The following is a 23,860-nucleotide window of genomic DNA, read 5'->3' as shown; positions in this document are numbered from 1 at the left end:
TAAAGTCTCTGTGGCCATCCAGCCTTCTGTTCCTGCACTGCGTGTGTGATAAGTAGTTTGGTTTTTTGGCAAACGTCTGCTTATGCCAAAATCAGCTAATCTTGCCCTTCCGGTCACATCTGTGAGATAAATGGATTAGATTGATGCAGTGAAAATAAATCTGTTGTACCACATGAAATCAAATATTTTGTATATTCTCTTTTGTTAAGCTTCATAGGCACGTTGATTTTTTTAACAAGTGATGGATGGTGGTATAAACATAGAAGGTCCCGAAGAAGATGTCAACAGGGAAAGACAAGATCCAGTTAGCTTTTGACCGTGAGGGACTGGCACTGGTTTCTCTAAATAAAAGCATGCAATATAGGCAGTTGTTTATACATTATGTTCTACATCCTGATGGTCTACCCTGATGCCACCCATCACCTGAATGCTTCAGACATTTTCCTGTTTTCTGACCTATCATGTCAGATCTGAATAATCTCCTGTCTGTGTGTGAAAGGCAAAGTCTGTAGAGTGTCAGGACTCAGTTGTCCTGACATTCTCCAGAGTTCATGTTTAAAAACAGCTTCAGTGAATTACATTGTTCTATATATTTTCTTCTTTACTTACCGATCAAAACATTTTGTGGTTTGAGATCTCGATGGAGAATCTGTGGCTCTTGACAATGAAGTGCCCTTAGACCGTCAAGGACGTCATGGACAAGTTCCTCTGGACGCAGACTGACATCATTGCTTGTGATATATTCTTCCAGGGTGTATTCACAAAGTTGAAGAAAAAGATATCCAAAGTGCTCATCTTCTGCAAAGTCAATATATTTCACAACACGGCTATCGTACAATTTTGGAAGTCGCAGAAGTTCTACCTCACGCTTCAGCACTTGAAAGTTGATTTTAGAAGTTCTCTTAATTGCAATTTCTTGGCCGTCACTTTCTCTCAGCCCCAAGAAGACTGCAGTACCATCGCTCCCATTCGCTATGTGAAACTCAACATCACTGATGTAAGCAATGCTTCCAATTCTGGTGACTTTACTTTCATCAGTATTTAAGCAGTGTACAAGCCTCTCTAATTTTTCCCTCCACCTCTTGCTATTTGGTAGCCAGTTGTGTGTTCCTAATGCCTCAGCTGGAACTGCTGGCTCAGTTGAAGCAATGCAAACGTCATCAGTTGGGTCTTGGGTCTTTTCTGGCTTCTTCTTTTTCTTCTTCTTCTTCTTTTTTCTTGCCCCTTCACACTCCTCGTTGAGTTTGCTCAAATGATCTTTCAGTTGTCTGAGCACTTCTTTTAGCTTGTCATTCATTTTCATATCTGCAGATGCCAGTATGTCCTCTGGCACTGACGTTATCCCCGCTGATGTAAAGATGCTAACAGCATGTTCAACAGACAGCAAGTTTCCAACTATTCCATATGTGTAGACTCGGATGTTAGAGGAGTATTGATCGTTGACAAAAGGAGCAACTGTCCCGCACAACTTCTCAATAAAACTGGGATGCCAGCCATTTGTGACTTGTGTTTTCTGTGTTATCACATATAGTGTTGACTGAACAGCTTCTAACAGCTCATTATCAGGTCTCTCTTTGTAGCCAAGTCTTTTCAATAGTTGTGGGATGATAACAAGTGCTTGCTCAACCGGGATCTGCTCCATTGTGCAAAAGACTGCATGTAAACTGTTTATCGTACAATGTACTAATGCCTGACGAATTTTTGGAAGGCGACTCACTGCCCCTGTAATGTAGGAGTTCAAATTTTCAGTTTCTTTCAGCCATTTGATGCTTTCTCTGTGGTATTTGTCTTCACCTTTCCCAGTAACATTAAAGAACATTTCAATCATGGTCAGATGAGTCTGAGGATCAACCAATAGCATACGACTGTAAAAAGTTTTAAACACTTTTTCTGGTTCTTGTCCGTATAGCAGAGAAGGTAACAGTTCCACAAAACTCTTTAATTTGGCGGCTCGTTCATCTCCACTGGAAGCCAACCTTAAAATTGTCTGAGCTATTTTATTGTTTAAAGAATAATATTCAGGTTTAGTTGCATCTACGAAGTTTACCAGTGCACAAGCAGAGAGGAGCTCTTTCATGACATCATCCCTGTCAAAAATGCCGGCTATTTGCAGAGGTGTGAATGGCTGTGGTAACCGTCCGTTTGGATCGGCCCCTGCTTCAAGTAACATCCTTGCATAAACTGCCGGTGCGTTGTGCCATCCAACGTAATGCAAAGGTGTCAAGAACTTTTGGGAAACAGCATTTGGATCGCCCTTCTCCTTAAGAAGGTAAATGACAATATCCCTCTTTTGATGTACAACAGCAGCAATCAGTGGTGATATAAAATCACCCAACTCAGTGCAGGGGAATTGTCCATTAATGCCATTGTCCCTCAGTAATTTTTTGAGACTCTTGAGGTCGTCTTGAATTACACACTGTATTACAGGATGTGTTGACGTTGGAGGGATTGGCAGTTTAAACTCTAGTAGAATCTCCATTTCTCTGCTTCAGATTACCTGTGGGCAGACAAACATCCTCATTATTAAAAAAACATGTGATGCTTTTGTAAACTTGTAAGTTGAGCAGCCAAAAGGCTACTCAGGATATTTTAGCACAGTGGCTACGTGAGTATTTTAAATTGAATCCACTACAAAGAGAATTGAACATTACTTTACCAATTTCCATCTGCATCATTTTCAGTGCTTTTGAACACTTTCCATTTCCCACCACTGTATTAAGATGCATTACCTCACCCAAGGAGTTTATGATTTGGTTGCTGGGTTAGTTGATCAGCAGGATTATATCGCAAACTACTTAGCGGTTTTCCACGACATTTGGTGAAAAAAAAAAATTTAACTTAGGCACAGATTTCTTTAACTTTGTAAGACAGAAGTTTTTTGACATTTTCACCAATTTCCAAGGATATTGATGAAAAACAAAATCCGGTCTAGTTCAGGGATTGATATCAAGGACTGTGTGTTTGACTGAATTTAAGGAGACAGTTTGGCCTTGGCTTAGGTACACGTTCTATTGAGAGACATTCTAGTTCAAAACTGAGAACAGTTACATCAGAAAGTGGCTACATGGATACATGGATGCAAATCGTTCCCTCAGTTTGACAAACCACTTGATCCATGTAAGCATATGTAGTATGATAATGATACTACATAAATCAATAGGTTTTGGTCTTCTATACAGTCTATGTTTTTACCTGAAACCTAGGGGTCTACTATAATGTCTTAATTGTTGTTTTAACGATGTGTGTGCTCACGTTATCAATATAATGATGATCCATGCACCAAGCACTCACGCTCTGCATGTTCAATATATTTGGCCAATCAGATGGAGCCCTGCTGCTCTAGATGATGATTGAAGGGTTTTTCCGTCAGTGAATCAATGTCGGAAGAAGATAACAAGAAGATAATAGCGAAAAAAAAGAATTTGAAACAGTATCAATTTGTAAGTTGAATTGTTTGTTGCCCATTATCGACACTGATCATCACATAATGCTCGATCCTTTTATTAATGAGTAAAATTCAGCGCTGTGCACTCGTGAGCACTCGCTCTCTCTCTTTCTCTCTGTCACACACATACTCACAAAAAAGCAAAAAAAATGTCACTCCTTCACCTGATTCCAGTGAGCTCCGTTCATATGTTCTAACGGTGCTGTGATTGTTGTTGACAGACCGGAAGATCCACGTTATCATACCGAGTCCTGGTGTTACTCGTATTGAAGGAAATGCAGTTGATCTACCGGGAGAGGAATGGAGGGGAAGTTTTCTTACAGTTACGAAGTGAAGTGTCTCCTGTAGAAAGAATCTGAGGAAACAGATTATTAAACTGAGGGAACAGACTTTTTTTCATTCCTTCACCAGTGCGCTCCCTACATGTGTTCTAACGGTGCTGTGATTGTTATCGACAGACCGGAAGAAACACGTTATCATACTGAGCAGTATTGGAACTTAACACGTGGTGCACTTCCTGTATTGCTGTCTCTCTTTCTTGCTCCTCCCAAACAATCCAAGACAACCTACCTGGTCACCCATTGGTTAGTGAACTGCTGTCATGAAGTTTCGAATTACTTTTTTATGTACAGTCAATGCAACAGTCTTGATGATGGGACTGGGATATCCCGCCCACTCTTTTATAGTTTCACTGTGTTGGTTTGTCACTCCCCACCTTGATCTCTTAGTTTCTTGTTACTGAAGTCTGAATGATGAAAATGCTGATAAGCTTATTTGAGTGCACACCCAGTCATGAGTTTAACAAGCAGCAAGCTTTACTGCCCTCAGTTCTGTATTTCAGGTTACACACAGGTTGCAGTGTGTAGAATTTAGTGACATAAAGTGGTGAAGTGTCATGCTGCAGCTGAATACCCCTCAACTCATTCTGCCCTTCCAATCATGAAACACAACCTGTGGTAACCTTCAATATTCATAAAAACTCAAAAGGTGATTAGTTTGTCCAGTCTGGGCTACTACAAGAAACATGGCTGCGTCCAAAGAGAGGATTCCCCTATAAATCAGGGGAATCCCCCCCCCCCCCCCCCCCCAATATAGAGGGCCCCTCCAGGATAAAATACAACAATTTGTATAATTTTGATAAAATACACTTGTGAAAACATCACTAGGATTATTTTATATAAAATTTCTGTCATTAGATCCCTTTCACCTAAATCTTACACACTGGACCTTAATCGGCAGTTGTTGAGGCCTGTGTGTAGCCTGACAGGTTGCCCTGCCTTATGCCAAAGAGGTTATGTTTTCTCACTGGTCTATTGGGGTAAATGGATTAAATGAGCTGTGTTTACAGTATGTATGCTTTTCCAGTCTTATCAACCACTCAAAACGCTTCACACACACTTTCACTCTCTCTACCACCTCAGAGAAAGTTGAAAGAAACCTCTGCACTGAAACACATATGTTTCTTTCCGTTGCTGCGTATCAGCTGATTAAAAGTGTTATATACTTCCCTGCAAGTGCCGATGACGATTTTTTTGCCATTTCTGTAACTATAAGCTTCCATATATTTTGAGTTTTCACTTGAACATGATGGGGAGAAAATCAGCAAAATGAGAGAGATTAACAACGTATCTCGTGTCAATATTGTTTCATCATCCTAATGATCAATGCGCGATAGAACACACCTCACAATCATATATTTACACATTTATTTTCATACACAACTAATTAAACTTCCAGTATATTTTGAGAATAACATTCAACACGTTTAAAACTAAATAATAGAAAATAATCTGCACGTTGTAAAGCCTGAAAATTCCCTTATGTTTTGTTTTTTTTGAAATTGCAATATCATTCACTTAATAAGGAGTTCTACTTTTTGAATTCTGATTTTGTTAGGTTCATCTTAAAAGAATTTGGCAAACACCCTTTTTTGAATGTCATGCTCTTGCAAGCTGCGGTAACATTTATTTTGTTAACTTTAAAGTAAGTGCAAAGATCTGTTTGGATTTCTGACTGACAGACAGGTAGTGGCATTGCTGTCCTTGTTTTATGTACATTTTGTTGCTTGTGAGTTAACATTTCAAGAAACAGAAAGACGGACAGAAAAAGTCTCCCAAATGAAGTGGATATATTAACATAGATTTTGTTTCTTAGTGACAGCCTAAAAAAAAGGTTACAGAGTTAGCAGTCCACAACTGGTGCTATTTTTACAAACTTGTAAGTAGGTGGAATTTCCCTGACATTACCTAAACACACCTTATGTCTACTTTGCCACTTTGAGTACCTCTGAGCTAAAATTGTATCTAACTGGGGATTTTTTCTATTCATATTCATTTGTCTAAGAAAGCATTAAACTATATCCAGTCCTGAATAATTCACCCCCAAAAACCACGTATTTTTCTTACTGTATTCGTTATCATCTCTATCACCCAGTAAACTACACTCTAACAACTGTGATCTCTGCTATGATAATTAAAGGTTTGTGCTTTCATTACATTCCCTGTGTGAAAAAAGCGGGTGTGATACTTTGTCACGGCCAACGGGAGGCACTGTGGGTCCATGAAACCCAGAAGGCAACATCCTGTCCATCACCACCGGAGCATGAGGTAGGTGGCAACCAAACCTGTTCAATCCTCAAATGTCCCAAATAGGAATAAAACAATATTTATAACATCTTATTTCTCTGAAGTTCTGGTTCTTTCTTTATGGGTATAAAATCGTTTGGGGATTGCACAAATCTTTACATCCAAATGGATCAACTTTACACCCTCAGGAATGTCAGCTGCATTTTCAGGGGGAGCTGCTTTTTGCATTTACCAACCCCTCTTCTCCTTTTAAAAACTCAGATCTGTGAAAGTCTGAGAGAACACAAGGACAAACCATTGATAAATAGTAGAGACACCTTTAGGAACTCAACAAATTCCAAACACTACTTGACCCAGCTCAGAAAACCCTCTTGTTCCTCCACAAATATATTTTTGTCTTGGAAGATGTTCGATTGTGGAAAGGGCAATAAGGCACAGGCTCTTCACAAGCTCAAGTCAATGATGATGTGCTCAAAGATCTGTGTGTTTCCCTTAAAGCTAGAGGCAAAGATGAAGTCCCTGCGGTCAGTGGGAACCACAGTGAAGGAGCGCGGCGCCTGGATGTAAACCTCCTTGAAGCGGTCAAAGAGTTTCTCTTCATCATCCCACAGGTAGATCTGAGAGAAGGTGTAGTCACTTCCCAGGGCCAGGTAGATGCGTTCTTTGAAAGAGAACGGCTGCAGAATCATGGAGCCTCGTGAGGGCAAAGCCTGGATCTCTGCAAACTGTTTGGCACCCCAGCGTAGAACTTTGGAGTCTCCAATGTAGCGTGTCAAAGCCAGGTAGAGTTCCCCCTTGATCCGGAAGTGCTTCACAGCTACTACATCCTCCATGTTGGGGATCTCGCCCTGCAGGACAAACTTCTGGTTGCTCCGGCTCCACTGGTAGATCACAGGCACCTGCGAGCGGCTTGCCAAAATAAGGTGGGCCTTCCCATCCAAGTCCAAGAACTCTGCATCCGTGTCGCGGTACCACTCATGCAGCGACTGGTATGAATAGAAGCCCTTATTGTTCCATTTGTAGAGGGTGGACAGGCCCGCTTTGGAGCTGTCAGCGATCACAAAGAACCAGTCAGGGCCTATCTGGAAGGCCTCAATGTCATTGGGCTTCGAGATCTTGGACACCTCAATGTCCTGGAACTTGCTGAACCTGCTTTGGTCCTCATCAAACCTGTAGATGTGGGAACCTCCGAAGAGCTGAGCCACAATGACAAACACCTGGTCCTCGATGACAACCGACTTGCAACCCACAATGGACTGACCTGAAAGGCAGGATAAGGAAACCAATAAGCTGATGGCATTGGCTTCAAAGTCCACCAGGGTACTGTTGTTGTCTTTGTCATACCTGTGATGTTATCATAGGTCCTGAAATTCATCTCTATGTGGTCCCATTGCAAAACCATGCAGCTCTCGATGCTGGGAGCAGCAATAGTCACGTAGACATCGTTCTTATAACTGAATGTGTCAACAGACAGGGATTCAGACGTCACCGATTGATGGAGGACAAAATCTGTAACAAAGACAAGAAGATTCCTGAATTCAAATGTACACAAAGAAACTGTCTACTGTTTACTTTGTCAGACTGGGGTAAGATGGTTGATATTGATGCCAGCTGGCTCCAGTGTTTCTCACCCGTTGAGATGCACTCGTTGTGCAGGCTGGCCATGTCATTGAGGCGCTTGTCCTTCATTTCCTCCGGTCCGGCACACACGACATCGGACACCGTGGCGTTGGTGTTCTTCAGCCACGTCATCAGCCACTTGGCACGGCAGTCACACTCGAAAGCATTGCCCCGCAGGTCCCTGCAGAAGGGGAAAACCGAGCGTCATAGCCGAGAAACAACGTAGCCAAGCCAGAAGCGCAGTGGAAGAATAAAGTTAGGAGGAAGAAGATATATATTGTTTGCAGGATAGGTTCGTACAACAACAGGGGACATCATTCGTTGCTGTGTGACATACTTACAGCTCTATTAGTGATTCCAGGTCAATGAAGATGTCCCTGGGCAAGGAGTTAATTTTATTGTTTGACAAAGACCTAGAAAGAGCATCAAAAAATCAATAATATTGTTAATATTCAAAGATATACAACATGAGGCAATCATAATTCATTTTCAAGCAAATGGGCGAAGACAACGTTTCAGATTAATATTCAAATCTTGATAATTAATCATAATAATAATAATAATCATTCTGAATATCTCTGCAAACTTATCAGTGCACTATTTAGCATCACTTCTATTGTAACAGTTATTCTATATTAAAAATGACTTCAAGCGGATATATATTAGACTTAATTAATTAAGATTTGTTTGAAACATACAAGTGAGTCAAGTCCCGGAGTCCCCTGAAGGCATATTTGGAGGCGGTCTCTATCTTATTACTCTCGATGAACCTGTGGAAGATGAAAAAAAAGGGAAAATACTGTGAATTGTGCGATAAATCAAGAATATGTCACAACTGCAACTTACTCATTGTGTGTAACTGATATTGCAAATCAAGCGTTTTTGTTTCAAACACATTCAGCCTCATTTTCTGTTAACAGGGTTCCCCTCTCTGTTCCAGTGGCATCCAAGTCCCATAAAGAATCATTAGGATTCAGACTCTTTTAGTTTTAGACAAGAAGTAAAAATGACTTCTGCAACAGTCGTGCAGATACTGACTCCTTCATTTGCTGTACGGCAACACTCGAGGTATGCGGATTTGTTGACAGGCAATGGAACTTCGCGTGGATCACTTTTAATAGGTTGAAGTGGCTCAGTTATTGCAGGTAAAATATTTTGTCAGGATGTGCAGAGGGACTCTAGGGATGAAAACATCCCTTCACATTCCTTTAAATAAAAGAAAAACTGTAAAATTACAATTAAAGCCGTGTGATAAACTGTAATAAATGCATTAGTCTCTGCTTGTGATTATGTTTGGAACCCCAACAATAGATCTGTAATCTATTATCTAGAAATTGGTTGTTGCCAAATTTGTGAAGATTTTTTTTTTTTTACCAGGGTAAGAAACTAATTTCCACCAGAGGGCGTGCGGTCCACACTTTCTCATTCACTCTGAAAAACCAACATCCAACCACATAACCTCATCATACCCATAACAACACTCCCGTTAGATGGTTTTGTTGTGTTATGTTAAAGCGTGAAACGAGAGAGGAACTCACAGGTACTCCAGATGTGAGAGGCCCGTGAACGCATCATCCCTTATAGTTGTTAGGGAGTTGGAATTTAAAAGCCTGCAATGAAGAATAAAACACACGTATTAGCAGGAGCCGACATTATGCATGGATTTATGCTTCATGTCAGAAAAACAGAGCAGAGGGAAAAACACTTCATGCAAAAACACAGTGACTACACCACATGACCATGATTTTCTGACCCTCTTTAAACGCACACACACCACAAGATGTAAATCACATCAGTTTGTTTAAGTGCTCTACGTCGGCCACGCCTCTGTTTATGCTGACATCACAGCCATCTCTGGTGGAGTCACAATGCAGATTGATGGCCTCTGCTTAAGTAGTCTAAAATATAGCGTGGGACGGCACCGACGGCTCCACACTTCACTCCCATTATTCATCTGGTGTCCAACGGCAGCTCCCTGCTAATAGCTTTAACATGCACTAAACAGATGCATCACTGTGCATGCATCTGCAGAAAGTCAGCCGCAGGAATACATGAGCCTTAATTGATTTGTGCTATGTTAACGCTGGGTTTGGTCATATGCAATGCAGCTTTACACGGTCCGATTCCATGAACCACTGCTCCACTGGGCAGCGGGGTGCATTTAAGCCTCGGAAATTCCAAAGGAGTTTGGGAATCTGCATTTGCACAGGAGCCCCATGGCTTCAAGTTCAGGGGGGGAGAAATGGAAGGTGTTCTTACAGCAGCTGGAGGGACGGCATGTGAGCAAACATCGCTTCTTTGAGCTCGGAGAAAGTCCCATTCACGATGCTCCTGAAGGGGGGGAACAAGGCAGAGCATGAAGAGGAGAGGAGAGGAGATGCTGAAAAGTGATCAACTGAGGCGCAGGAGGCAGTGAGGACTGCATTGCCTCCCAGATTTTGTCAAACGGTGTAAAACCAGGGATAAACGGAATAAAACTCCTATCTTACGTGCATGTAAGATTTAGTAAAAATACAAAATGAACGATCACATGGTGGGGAGGCTACTCACAGAGAATTGATCTCGTTGGGGGAGATCCTCGGGACATAAGAGGACCCGACGCACATGATCGACTCCTTGGAGCAGCTGCATGATGAGGGGCATCGGAAAGCCTTCTTGAAAAGAGCCGGCTGAGACAGGCAGCACAGCAACACGCAGAGCAAAGCCCACATCTTGGCAGCTGGCATCATCTTGCCTGGCGGGCTCGCATGTGTGGAGGCGGCAGCAGCAGCAGATGATGATGGTGGTGGTGGTGGTGGTACAGTGGCACAGCGCGTTTCCACCCTGCACCATGAAAATGCTGCACTGGCTCCCTGACATCAGCAAATCAGCTGCAGCTCGCTCCCCTCCGTCCACTTTAATTATTTATCACGCCACCACGGCTGCAGCCCGGGGACCTGCTGGTTAAACAACCACGCGCCATGGAGGGAAATAGGAAGCTGGACATCTGGTAACCTGTGCGTTGTATAAAATCGCACTTAAAAATAAGGTTAATCTTTTAGTTAATGTAGTTTCAATACATGCGCAAATTTAATGTTTCAAAAATTAATTTACAAGGACCTCAGGCGTTTTCTTTTTATTTGAAAATCCGGGAATCTGCTTGTGTCATCTCTGGCACTTGATTCACCAGCAAATACATCCCATTAAAGTCTCAACTGGGCATAATGCATTGATTGGTGGGTTATTACACAGGACATGTTATTTACAAACACACCAGCGGACCCCTCCACCAGCCACACGCTCCCAGGGGCGCAGAACTGCAGCACCATGGACAGTGCCTCTGAGCGTTTCAAACGAGCAAAGCTTTATTGACACTCGAACAGTGCCTCTTCTCTTGGTCTGTGTCAATGCTCTGGGTCTTCAGATTTAACTCTCGTCATTAAGGAGTCCTCCATAACAGTTCCACCATGTGCTCATTTTTTTATGGTTCATATGCTGATGTTGTGTGCAGAGCTATTTTATAAACGGTCTGTGGTGTAGAGTGAGGTTCATCCTACCTGGTTTATCTGCAATGAAGATTTTACAGACAGGGTTTTTCAAAAAATGAAACTGAGTTTGCTTTGTTACTGTTCATGTGTGCGGCTTATATACTTATATATCTAAGTGTTGTGTAGTCCATACATACTGTAAGCATAGCGTATACATGTTCAGAGATACTACATTTAGCAAACTGCTACAAGAGGTTTTTATAGTTATGAGAAAAATCCTTGGACAGTGCGACAAGGAATGAAGGATGGAAGAAAAGAAGGAGGAAAGGAAACAGAGGAAGAATGAAAGAAAGAAAAAGTCACTCAAGAAACAAACCAGGAAAGACAAAGAAATAAAGACACAGACATAAAGACCGACAGACAAACAGACAGAAAGAAAGTCTTTACAGAGAATTTAGAAGAAAGATAAACTCAAAATAAAAACATCAACATAACATCAAGACATATAGACCACAATAATCCACAACAAATTTCACAAACTCGCAACAACTATTCCATCAGCAACCAATCCTGCTTTTAACTGTTTGTACACCAGGGTGTTTTAGAGCTTTGTCAAACATTTCCATTCACTTTAAACCATTACACTACTCATAGTGCATCATAGAAAATAAACATGGGACTCACTTTTTAAAATCACTATGTTCACAATATTTGTTTACCTCGTGAATATCTCTGGATTTGCCAAAGGCCTCTGGCTCGTCATCATTCCTGAACTTCCACCTGGCAGTTGCTGAGAGCCAGGTGTGAAGGAGCAGCAGCCTCCCTGGGTTACTCAGGACCTGAGTGACGTGTTTTAACAGGCAGCCTATGTTTGGTGAGGAAGGGTTAACAATCATATAAGGAAAACCGAGAGGGGCGAGAATCTATAGCCTTCAGACGCTGATAAAATTGATGAAAAAACGTATTCCTCAATGTGAGTTCCAGTGAGGTTGCCATTTTCTGATTTACACACTGCAGCAGACTTGGTCAATAGAGGAGTCGTTTAAAACTGTCCCTGACGAGCTATTCTCACAGCGTCTCTGCAGCATCAGCAAAAGACGTGGGAACAGGGGACGGGGAGAGAAGAGCAAGGACAGAAAAGGCACTTCGTGTGGTCTGAGCTGATGCACATACAGCGGATGAGGAGCCTACTCAAAGGAAACAAATTCTCCTTTGTGTTTTGCGAAAGCCAACTATAAACTGTTTGTGGTTCAGTCCAGTGTAGGAGCAGAGAAAGTGTGATGACGCAGCACCCGGTTTTCATCTGATTCCAGCCCACCTTCCCCCGATTGAGAATGTGTGTGAGAAACAAGCGTCTGCTCAATGCCTTCACTGCTCAACCTGGGAACAGCATGGATGCAGCAGCCTTTGGCCGTCCGCACCTCCACTTCTGAGCCTAGCATCGAGTGTTTGGTCTCTAAAACACACACAGCTGGGGTCTGCTTGACGTGTACCAATATTTTTAGAGAGCAAACGACCTTGAAGCCCAGCAGCAGATGAGGGGGAGAGCGCGGGAAGAATTTTGACAAAGCAATATAGATTCGTAGTCAGTCAGAGAGGCTTTAGTGGGAGTCTGTGTTTGGTGCCTGAGGGGCCAACCTGTCCTAATGACGGAGAGTGGAGAGTCCTAGGGAAATCGCCAGAGGACGCAAGAAATGTGACAATATAGAAATCAACTCCACCTGCATGGTGAGGTTCTGTGCCTTTAAACAGGATAAAGTAGGTTTTATGCCTCCAACAACCAGTGCAGTTTTTGAGCTTTTACCACTGAAATCACATCGTCTTTGAGTCCCAGTGACAACTGGTCAACATTTGCAGGAATTCCCTGGAGGTAGACTTTAAACATCCTGTTCCAAGATTCCATTCAAATGATTTAAGAGGCCATTCTGACCTTTGACTTCCCAAATCGAATTAGTGAATCCGATTGAACGTTTGTACCAAATTTCAAGGAATTCCCTCAAGGTTGTTTTTGAGATACCGCTTTCAGAAAAATGGAATGGATGGACGAGCCAGACCTAATTCCTCTGGACACTAGTTCATTTCATTTAGCCTCACATTCGAGGACTGACACATGGATGTCTATGCTTAGATAATTTTTCTAGATTTTTGTAATGCATATGACTAGTTCAAGAAAACATGTTTTAGACACTTCTCTGAGTCTTAAATGGTCAATGTCACATACTTTGCACAGCAGTGCATGTTTCCTACTCTACATACAGGAGGGATCAATGTTTGCTGTACTTTATTGATTAGCTGCTACTTGCGAGCCTGAGAATAAATGAGCTAATCCAATATACAGGCTTCAGACGGAGTTAATGGTTCAGCGGCACTCGCATCGCATTACAACACACAGCAGAAGACCGAGTGCAACATACTACAGTTTAAAGCCGTGTGGTTTTAGATGTCAGTAAGAGGAAGAGCTAAACGCGTTCCCAGAACAGAAGAGTGGATAAAGTATGAAGTAAACAGAGGGACACAGTTCAAAATGGTTTATTGAATATTATATTCAATATAATATGATTGACAAACAGTTTTAGAGTTGTTTTGACATCTTTGCAGACGTTTAGTTCTAATTTTAGATCGGTGGCATGACCCTGCTTTTGAGTCAAGCATTTGGATGCAGATCATGTCCTTACAACAGCTGACTAGTCCACCTCCACAGAACAGGAATTATTCAGCGACAACAGCTTGTGTTTTTTTTTTTTTTAACAACACCTGCACAGTCTCATCGCTGCTGAGCTCATATCTTTGACCTTCTTACAGTGTCTCACCATGCACAGTTAGCGCAGGCACAAGAGGCTCACACTAAGCAAAAAGCCCTCAAGACGCTTCCAGACGTGCAATGAGAGGCTCCGGGCTTTCTGCAGCCAGCATGTCAAAAGAGCTTTAGATGTGCTATAAACAAAAACAAGCGATGTCTGCAGTAGAATTGATAGATAATTGTTTCATCCTGCCTCTGCCTGCTGCGTCACAACTCGCCTGACGATCCCGAGATTCCTTTGCTGTTGTGGACACGTCTGAGAATGTCCTGCTGAGTAGTTAATGTGTGAAAGGCAGGGCCCAATACTCCATCATGACTAAAAATGGCTTTTGTGTACGTCTGGAAATGTTGTCGTTTTCGTCATTCTCCCGGTGTGTCGTCACAGCGGGATGGGGGCGCCACGGAGCTGCTCTTGGCCACATTGGACTCTTTCCTCAGGGTCTTCAGGCACTTGTCGAGCCGCTTGATGCACAGCGTCACATCTTCTCGGGTGATGCCCACAGCAGAGGCAGCGTTGAGGTAGGGGCAGGGGTACGAGTCCGAGTGCGACATGAAGCCGTGGAACGTGTGGCCGCTTATGGTCTGCTCCTTGCCCAGCGGTATTACCCTAAAGAAACATGGACGAAAACAAGGATGATGCAGCACAGCGATGGTTATTTTACACAACTGGAACCAATGACTTTATCACAACCCGACAAACACTACTCACTTAAGTCCAGGCAAGTTAATTCATAAAGCAAACTTAAAACAACCAGAGATTCAAACTCAAACCGATGCCTCTGAAATCTGGCAGCGTGTCACCACTGTCAGCACAGTTCAAACTCACTTTAATGGTAAATCCATTACTGGCCAGCTATTAGGACTGTGTGCACGGCAGAGACTATAATGGCCGAGGGATGCATTGTAAGAAGATGTAGAGCTGTGTAAATCGTTTTTTTCTGGATAAGAGACCAACTTAGAGCTGGTGTGGAAAAAGCCAGCTCTCTCTGAGGGTGTCCACGATCTGACGAGCATATCTCACTTCAGAGTTATGAGAAACTCCTTCAAATTAAATATCTAGATTAATATGCGTCATTGAAGCATGGACTCTGGAAGTCGATGCCTCATTTAGTATGCTACTGAGAGACAAGGACAAAAGACTTAAGTAGATTGTGATGCTCTGACCTTGGAAAAATTATCATTCAGAAGAGAGGATGAGAGGACGTGGGAAGCGTGGAGGCTATCACGTTGCTGTTATTATAATGAAATTGAGCCATGATGTATTCGAATCTGAATGTGAAACAGACACAACTGAATAACTCATAATAAATCATCCCTACCAGATATTTCAAATATTTAGAATTATTGCCCTGTGGTTGTCTGTAGCCCCAGCCACCAAGCACAGTTTAAAGGTTCAGTGTGTCTAGAATGTAGTGGCATCTAGTGGTGGAGTTGCATATTGCAGCTGAACACCCCTCACCCCACCCTCCCCTTCCAAACATGAACGCGAACCTGTTGTCACCTTCAAAATGTGTTTTTTGTCCAGTTTGGACGACTGTAAAGAAATATGGCGATTTCCTTAGAAAGGACCAACTCCTGATGTCAATATAAAGTATTTTAATGTAAAGGTCCTATTCTAGAGTAATTAAAACAACAATTTGTAAAATGTTAATGAAACACTGGTGAAGTCATCAATATCACTCGGATTATTATATAAATTCAGTTTCTGCCAATAGATCACTTTCACCTAAATCTTACACACTGACCCTTTAAGTCAATATTCTTTATATTTACAGACTCTTATGAGGTCACTCTGACCATTGACCGGCTAAATCTAATCAGTTAATCTCTGAGTCCAAGAGACAACTGGTCAAAATTTGGATCAATTCTCGACTGTCCTCCGGACACTGGCTGGCCATTGGCTGGCGCCTGCATGGAGGCATAAAAATAGTGACCCCAAGAGTAAAACTTGGTATTTACACACAGTCCGTAGAACATGCTGCAGAGTTTGTGCCTGTTGTGGACACAACATCGCAAAAGAAACATCCTAATCAATTACGAAGTGGCCCTGATAAGATGGGCTGTCTAATTATCTCAAAGAGGTTTCCGCTCTGCTGTATTCCGTGGATCTGTCTGCCCCGATTGCCAATTTTTGTTTTCCAAACCTAATCTCGCCCATGCACCCTTGTTTTCCCCTCCCATATTTCCCAAAATCAAAGCATTGCCATTGACAAGTTTTCATACCTGGCCCCGGACACTTGCCGGGTGAACAACATGGAGCCCAGCTGAGTCACTGCTTTGTCGCTGTCGGCCTGGAGACCATCCAAAGACATGGCTGAAGGACAGACACGCCACGTACACACAATTATTCCATTACTTCAAGAAATGCAGGGTCAGAAATATAGAACACTCTCCACAACGATACAGGCTTTGGTCTGTGGCCGGAACATTGAGCTTACCCAGTGAAATGGGGTTATGTGGTGTGTGAAGCAATCTCTCCCCGTGTGCAGAGGCCATACTCTTCAGCTCCTGGGCCAGGAGCAAATAAATCTCCTGCAGGCCGTGCAGACACAGAGAAAACATGAAGTGGCGCAACAAGAGCGGGCCAGGGCCACACAAAAGAACTATAAATAGCAGCACAATGCTTCTTTCCCACACTGCCACAGCCTTATTTTAGCAGCAACAGAAGCCGCCATGGTTTTTTGCTAATCAAGCAGATCTACCCACAAGTCTAAGTCCCTTCCTCCCCCTTTCTATCTCTCTCTCTCTCTCCTGCCTGCCTGAGTGCCTCCCCCCCAAAGCTTCAGCACAAGCAGTTTGTCATCTACCTCTCCATCTCTGGCCACGAAATCAGCTCACATCCAATGTCCACCTCTGGGATCAATTAGAGCGGCAGGAGAGGATAACACATGCTTTTATCCGAAGATTTTAGCATCCATGCGTTTTAAAATACCCTGACAAAGTGTGTTTTGCTCAGAGTATCAATGCAAAGTGTGTATGTGTGTGTGTGTCTGTGTGTGTTTGGGGGGGAGGGGGGGGTTGAAAGGCTGAAAAAAGAATGGTGGGAGTTTTCAACGCAGATGTTATGAGACCGGGGCACAAACAACACCTTGCAGTGTTTTGGTTGCGTTTGTTCCCCAGTGAAGCGTCGCACGTCAACGGTTCGGCTCATCTGCAACAACGGGTGTGTGTGCGCTGACTCATGTGTTCCTAATTTGAAAGCATCAGGGAGGAGAAATATTTTCTCTGTCATGAATTTAAACAAAAACAAGCCTTTCAACAATGTCAAGTGTCTCCAAGTGTCCCTTGTTCTCCGCTAACAATGGACGACTTTATGGTCCCAAGAAGAGGGGGCGCTGGTGGTGGTGAGTGTGTGCTCGGCTACGACTCTGCAGACAATAAGTGTGTGTGTGTTTGGGTGTGTGTGTGTGTGTGTGATGACGAAAAAAAGAAAACCACAACATCTGCTGGTTCTTTTCAACATCTAGACATTTTCTAAAATGGTTACTTGAGGCTGTAAATGAAATCTCGAAAAGTTTGAATAATTTAAAGCTCTCTGACCCTGAGAGGGATGTGAGTAAATCACTCTACACAACCTGGAGAACAGGTCTGGTGCATTAATTATGCATCATGTGGACCAAGGGGAATCGATAAGCCTTGATGGCGTTGGAGAATCAAGTGAGAGGATGGAGGAATTTCCTCGATATATATATTTCTGCTACGGGGTGAATTTTTTACGCTAATGGCAACTCGCAAAACTTGGAAGAGTGTCATATTTAGATATGGGCACTTCAGGTAGCGTCTCATACTAATTTTAGAAAAATTTCTGAGTCTCCACTGAGGTCTGTGCATCAAGAGAAACAGATACAGTCCAGAAAGGTTTAACAGTACATTTTCAGTCCAGCAGTTTGGAGGTGTGAGAATGGTGCAGTGCCTCCTGTTTAAAGAGGGGAAATGCTGCATTGTGAGCAGCTCTGCTTTAAAGCAGGGAGCCACCAGGGGATGTTTTTGGAAACTTTCTGGATCAATTCTATCAGCAGACGCTTCCCTCGACGAGCTTGTTCGAGCTGAAAGTCTCATCCTCGGGGCAGATTGCAGGTAAAGCAAAGCTACACACAGACACACACACACACACATTCATAACATGTGATCCACTGCAATTCAATACGACTTATGTAAGCTGTTCTTCAGGGGAAAGATGTTGACACAGCACACAGAGACGGATATTCAGAAGAACTCTGATGCCCAGTTGACATTGAGGCAGTGTTTTTAATCTACAGAATGCTGATCCGCCCCTACCATCTGAGGGCATCCAGATCCCACACACAAGTCAAACTATATTTGGCCTGATTAAGTGACGTGTGCGTGCTCTCACCTTTCTTTCTGACAGGAGTTTCTTGTAGCCGCTGGCTCCCAGAGTCAGAAGGGTGATGAGGACGTCAAGGGAGGGCGAGGCCGAGGCTCGACCTGGACACAGAAGGACAAGAAGCAACATTGTGAGCCACGGACAGACAGACAGAGATTTCTGGAATAATTAGATGTGTCAAAAGAAAAATAAATAAATAATGATTGTTTACTAATTATTGATACATCATGACTGTGGTCACACCCCCTAATTTATCATATTTCACTGGTTCAAGATATAAAACTGTGTCATAAAGAGGAAAACAAACAATATGCATTTCATATATTGTCGAAAAGAAACAGGAATTAAGGGATACAAATCTTTAAAGACAAGGAGATGCAAAAGATCTATGCGCATTAATACACAGCCACTCACCTGGGTACATCTGACTTATCTCCTGTACAAAGGACTCATCGAACCCTGCTATTATGGCGCCACCTACTGGTACCATGAAGTTCTTGTCCAAGCTCTGTACAAAGGCATCGATTCTCCCAACACGAGCCCCCTGAGGAAAGACAAGACGTGAAACATTTCACTAACCAGTGAGCAAAGAACATATGATGACAAAAAAAAAATGTAAGTGCTATGTAAATAAGAAAAATGTGTTTTTGTTTCAGGCGCTTGCATCATGTCCCTGTGGCTCTTATATTGAAGGAGAAATGACAGAGACATGTACACAACATTTTTGTATTCAGTTGTGGGCTCCACTTTAAACTGCTCTACAAGCACTACTTCTACCACACAAATGAGAGATGCAGTGGGGATTAGGTGGTACCTACCTGTTGTATAAGGTGCATGCATTTGGACGACTGCACGCCATACGCATTGTTAACTATGTGGGGGATGTTGTATTTGGCACATATCGTGGCCAGCTCCTCCAGCCTGCAACACAACACAACACGGACATGAAGAGCTGACATTGTCTTTACTTGAAAAGAAATGACATCAGTGAAAATATAATCATTCACATTTTGAGACTGTGGAGGTTGTGAAGGTGGCTGATGATCCCCTGCTTCCATTTCACTCCATTGATTTTGTGGCTTTTATTTTTTACGACGAAGATCCAAATTGCCAAGGTTTAAATTCCAACATGTACACATCTAATCAATCAGAATGCATTTTGACGACACTGTCCCATGTTAAAGCATTAAGTAGGAACTTCCTCCTCTATCCAGGTTGATACGAAGTTTATTTGGCGATTTATTTCCTATATTTGTCTTTATTGTGTCTTTATCATTGGTCATTTATTTTCGACTTGAAAAGAGTGTGTAACGGACCTGAAGTTAGGCTCAATCAACAGGCAACACAATGTACGCAAATCAGTGAAACTCATCAAGTGCTACTCGAGTCATCAATATTTTATCCAGATATTAAGTGTTGCTAGATGTTGATTCCATCTTTGTTTTCCCAAGGCACGTAAAAAAATTTGCTTCCTAATTATTGGCTGTTTCATGCCGTTTACTTGCAAAGGGAGTAGGAGTATAAATGAGAGCTTGTATCACCTGTCGGGGACTCGCGGGGCGAAGCAGGACGTTGTCGAATGGACACACAGGATGTTGTCGGCGCCAAGCTCCTCCACCTTCCGCTCGACTGCTTCCAGGTCGGTGCGCAACTCGTCGCCTTCAAGCACGTTCTCCACCACCACCGGTTCAAAACCTGACGGAGCCAGCATCATGAATGATATTCCCCAGCACTGCCGAGGCTCTACCTTCCTCCTTGTGTCAAGCAACACTGTGGTGCGTGAGCAGGACGTACGGCTGACATGGCACCGGCCATAAAAGTCGTGTTCTCACCTGCTGTGATCATGGCTTTGAAGCAGGACTTCTGGTCGATGCGAGGCCAAATGATGTAGCGAGCCTTGGGCCTCCGATGACGAAGGGTCAGGAAGCACAGGGTCAAGCTCATGCCTGTTGCCATCGGGACGACAAAGCAGCTTGCCACACTGCGCACACCTGTTAACAAGTAACACACAAATATGATTATGATTATATCAAGGGAATGTTTAATGCTAATTCTAGTTTACAACATGGAGATGTGACGTTTGAATGAAGCAGGCATTTAGAAGACCAAGAGGGTCCCAACTGTTGTGTGTCAATTCAGGGGCTGCATTCTTTGGAGGACGCGGCAGACTGCAAAGGCCGAACCGAAATGAGACAACAGTCTGGACAACAGAGGATTTCCAGGATCAGCGTCACCAGCTTGTCCTGCTCTTACTGTTGTTGCTTAGCAACAGAGCAGAAGTTGAACAGGACGAGGGAGTTTGAATGTGCTTTGGTTTTTTAACACATGCGTCGTTAGCCTGAGCCGGAACCTCTCTAAAAAACAGGGGCATTTGGAGGAACCTTCAAAATGGGACACCCTAGTTGCACCGCTGTGACGCAATCTGTCTTCAAATGTTTTTGTCTGTTTTGAACCCCTCAAATTTCTGCAACTACAATATTTATCTTTACCACTGCTACACAAAACAAATTTTTCTTAGACATTTCATTGGTTAAAAAGTCTGCATATAATGAGAAAATAAAGTAGAATAAAATAAAATAACTATATATATTTATATATGCTCCACATTCCCAATTGGTTAGTTTCTTAGACATGTCATTGGTTAAAAAGTCATAAAATAATGAGACAATATGTGTGTAGGTGCTTACTGCATCGATGTGCACAAGCGACTCACAAAACAGACGCAGGATACTTGAGGTAGCAACAATGTGACTACACATATGATTAGTCAACTACTTTTCAACAACAACAGCACCCCCTGCTGCATATCAGCTATAGATAAACATTATGACTTTATCTCAAACACTCAGATTTTTCTCATCTTTAACTGGCCCTAATACTCCAAAAATCTTGCATTGGATGACATTCCTTGTTTGACTGATCAGGTTTACACACCTGTGAGCTTTAAGATGTCCAACACGACTGAGTTGGTCAGCTTGTTCAGCAGACTGGATCCTGCCGCTTTGGGCTGAATGGCGGCGATGTCACCCGACCGACCGATGCCATGGATCAACCTACATGCAACAGCTGAATGTCACAATAGGACCCGTTAAACAACTTCCTAAACCCTTTGTGAAGGGTGCAAACCTGAATACAAACTTCTGAACAGTGTTTATATCAGTCAGCAACTGTAACGTCTGGGGTGAATCTGTAAGACTTTCCAATGCCAAATGTAATCACTCAAAAAACAAATGTTTACATGAGGTCCACTTACTAGTTTTTTCTAGAGATTTCAGTGGAGTCGTTTTCCGACATGAACTACGACGCTCTATTCAAATCTGACCAAGATGACATCAAACTCGTACCTGTAATGTCGTCTCCCCACAAGGCTGGACGCCACCCGGCCTTCCCTCTCCCCCACTCCACAGTTGCCCAGGAAGTTGTTGCTGTCCATCACAGCCAGCTCGTTCAGGAAGAGCTCTACGGTGCTCTCGCTCCATCCCTCCTCCGGACACTTGCCCTGCAAAACGCACACAGTGAAATGACAACAAGCTTGTGTCGCGATCGTAAACGACATCCGACGGCAGCGCTCGGCTTTACCTGCTCCAGCAAGAGTCTGATGAGCTGCTCGTGGCCGCGTCGCGCCTGAGAGCCCTGTCGAACGTAGGAGGCCGACACGATCTTCTCGCTCAGGGTGAAGTTCTCGGTGTTCATCGCTGCCAAAACACACAGAGCGTCATGTTGGCGGTAGCAGACGACTGACAAACACTTTAAGACACATCTTCTAATGGCTCCTTCCAGCGGGATAACGCTCAATGTCAACACGGATCAGAGTCCAGGACACAAAGACCTGACGCTCTTTTGAGAGTAAAAAAGTTTGTAGGGTGTAAAGTTGTGTTCTATAATAATTCCCCTTTTTTATGTAGTTATTCTAGTACATTTCATGAATGTTAAATTCCATTTGCCCACATCGTGAGTAGTTTTTGTTTTTTGTATTGGTTATTGTCAAATTACGACCCCACGAGATCTACTGGTCCAACAAGGTCAGTGTTTATTCTGGAAAAGATGCTAAAGAGGTAACACAGACCCTTTACACTTCATTTATTCTTTCTATTCAATTCACATATTAATATTTCCTTGCAATTATAAGAGATGGATCTTTACTTTAATGATGTGTATTTTTTTCACCATGCTCTTTGCTGCTGTAACACTGAGAATTGACATGATGACTGACATTGACATAGCGTGTTTGGTTCAGACTAAAGAAGAAGTAAGATAAGACTTGAAGTTTCATCTCAGTTGATGCCTAACTCTGTGAATCTGATGCCAAATGCAGTGAACAAGTACACAAATCCTGCACTACTTCTCCGGTTAGACAGACATCAGGTTGTATTGTGTTATGATCCTTATTGGTGGCTCTGATTGTCATGTATCTTGAGTTACCCTGCGTTTCACACCACCAGTGAAGACACGTGTGCTGATACATGTTGAAGGTTCAGTGTGTACAACCTAGTGGTGAGTTTTCATATTGCAGCTGAATACCCCTCAGCTCCAAACATGACAGGGAACCTGTGGTAGCCATCAGTTGTCATAAAAACTCAAAAAGGTGTTTAGTTTGTCCATCCTGGGCTACTGTAAATAAAAATGGCAGCCCACTCCTGATGTATATGTAAAGTATTTAAATATAAAGGGCCAGTTCTAAAGTAAAGACAACAACACTTCTTACAATTTAGGTGAATACACATTAGTGAAAACATCACTAGGATTATTCTATATTCAATTTCTGCCAATAGATACCTTTTACACAGACTTGACCTTTCATTGTTGCATTACTCTGTATATAACAGCTTTTTCTTACATGTATGTAAAGTCATACAGCGTTGCATGTTCCTGGCATGTTTCAGATTGAGTATATGAGGCCTGCAGCAGACAGTAAAGGTCAGAGGTCATAGCAGTGTCAACACATGCAGCCTGGGCTCTGTCAGTCTCGTGCTGTTCACTGTGGGAAGAGGCCGCTAGCTCAGCGGTGCTATGCTAATGTCTCCACAGCGGGGCCGTGCGGTGACAACGAGACAGGTTCAGATCACGTTCGAGTTTCTTACCGTACACCTTCCACGCCTCGTGTTTCTGTGCACGAGCTGAGCGACAGTCCGCAGCGGCGGAAACAGTCCGGAAGTAGTGGCTCCTGCGTCGCGCTGTCACGTGACCACGCAAGCAGGTCATGTGACCGACGCTGTGTTAAAGCTGGTTGAGCCGGTCGATTTCAAAATTCTAAATCCCGGTGACCTTTTTTATTTTTTATTGAAGACTTGAGATCCTTACAAATAATAACAACTTACAAAGCACATTATGCACAAATGATATCAGATAAAAAAAATATATAATTTAAATAATAACAAATGAATGAATGAATAAAATTCAAATTAAAATATACAAATCATAGTAATAAGTTCCCTTTTAGTTCCACTAGAGGTCCTCATATATCTTTGAGTCTTCACGAGCTCTGAGAAGAGACTTCCGATGTTTCCCCTCCATTAGAGTTGATTGTCCATCCCTTCTCACCACAGAACATGGCTTTCATTTTCCTCCATTTAGATTTAGATTTGATCTATTTTATTT

General features: G+C 42.8%; 2 protein-coding genes across 2 annotated transcripts; both read right to left on the bottom strand.

Moving 5' to 3' along the window:
• Positions 1-5,096: 5,096 nt before the first annotated feature.
• Positions 5,097-10,514, bottom strand: lgi2a (leucine-rich repeat LGI family, member 2a). Its single transcript, XM_062383469.1, has 8 exons — positions 10,201-10,514; positions 9,910-9,981; positions 9,189-9,260; positions 8,349-8,420; positions 7,992-8,063; positions 7,662-7,831; positions 7,375-7,539; positions 5,097-7,291 (listed from the first exon to the last, which is right to left on the bottom strand). The coding sequence occupies exons 1-8, from the start codon at positions 10,377-10,379 to the stop codon at positions 6,474-6,476; spliced, it is 1,620 nt and encodes a 539-aa protein (XP_062239453.1). The 5' UTR covers positions 10,380-10,514; the 3' UTR covers positions 5,097-6,473.
• A 3,116-nt stretch (positions 10,515-13,630) lies between these two features.
• sepsecs (Sep (O-phosphoserine) tRNA:Sec (selenocysteine) tRNA synthase) lies at positions 13,631-23,437 on the bottom strand. The gene is made up of 12 exons (XM_062384438.1): positions 23,344-23,437; positions 21,842-21,957; positions 21,607-21,761; positions 21,197-21,315; positions 20,095-20,253; positions 19,804-19,957; positions 19,081-19,183; positions 18,677-18,806; positions 18,272-18,363; positions 16,356-16,449; positions 16,141-16,231; positions 13,631-14,524 (listed from the first exon to the last, which is right to left on the bottom strand). Exons 2-12 carry the CDS (start codon positions 21,953-21,955, stop codon positions 14,278-14,280), a joined length of 1,458 nt encoding a protein of 485 aa, XP_062240422.1. The 5' UTR covers positions 21,956-21,957; positions 23,344-23,437; the 3' UTR covers positions 13,631-14,277.
• Between the last annotated feature and the right edge of the window lie 423 nt (positions 23,438-23,860).

This window comes from Platichthys flesus, chromosome 24 (genome assembly GCF_949316205.1).
Source record: "Platichthys flesus chromosome 24, fPlaFle2.1, whole genome shotgun sequence".
Lineage (NCBI taxonomy): Eukaryota > Metazoa > Chordata > Actinopteri > Pleuronectiformes > Pleuronectidae > Platichthys > Platichthys flesus.
The sequence above is the reverse complement of the archived record's forward strand: the minus strand, read 5'-3'. Positions and strand labels throughout refer to the sequence as shown.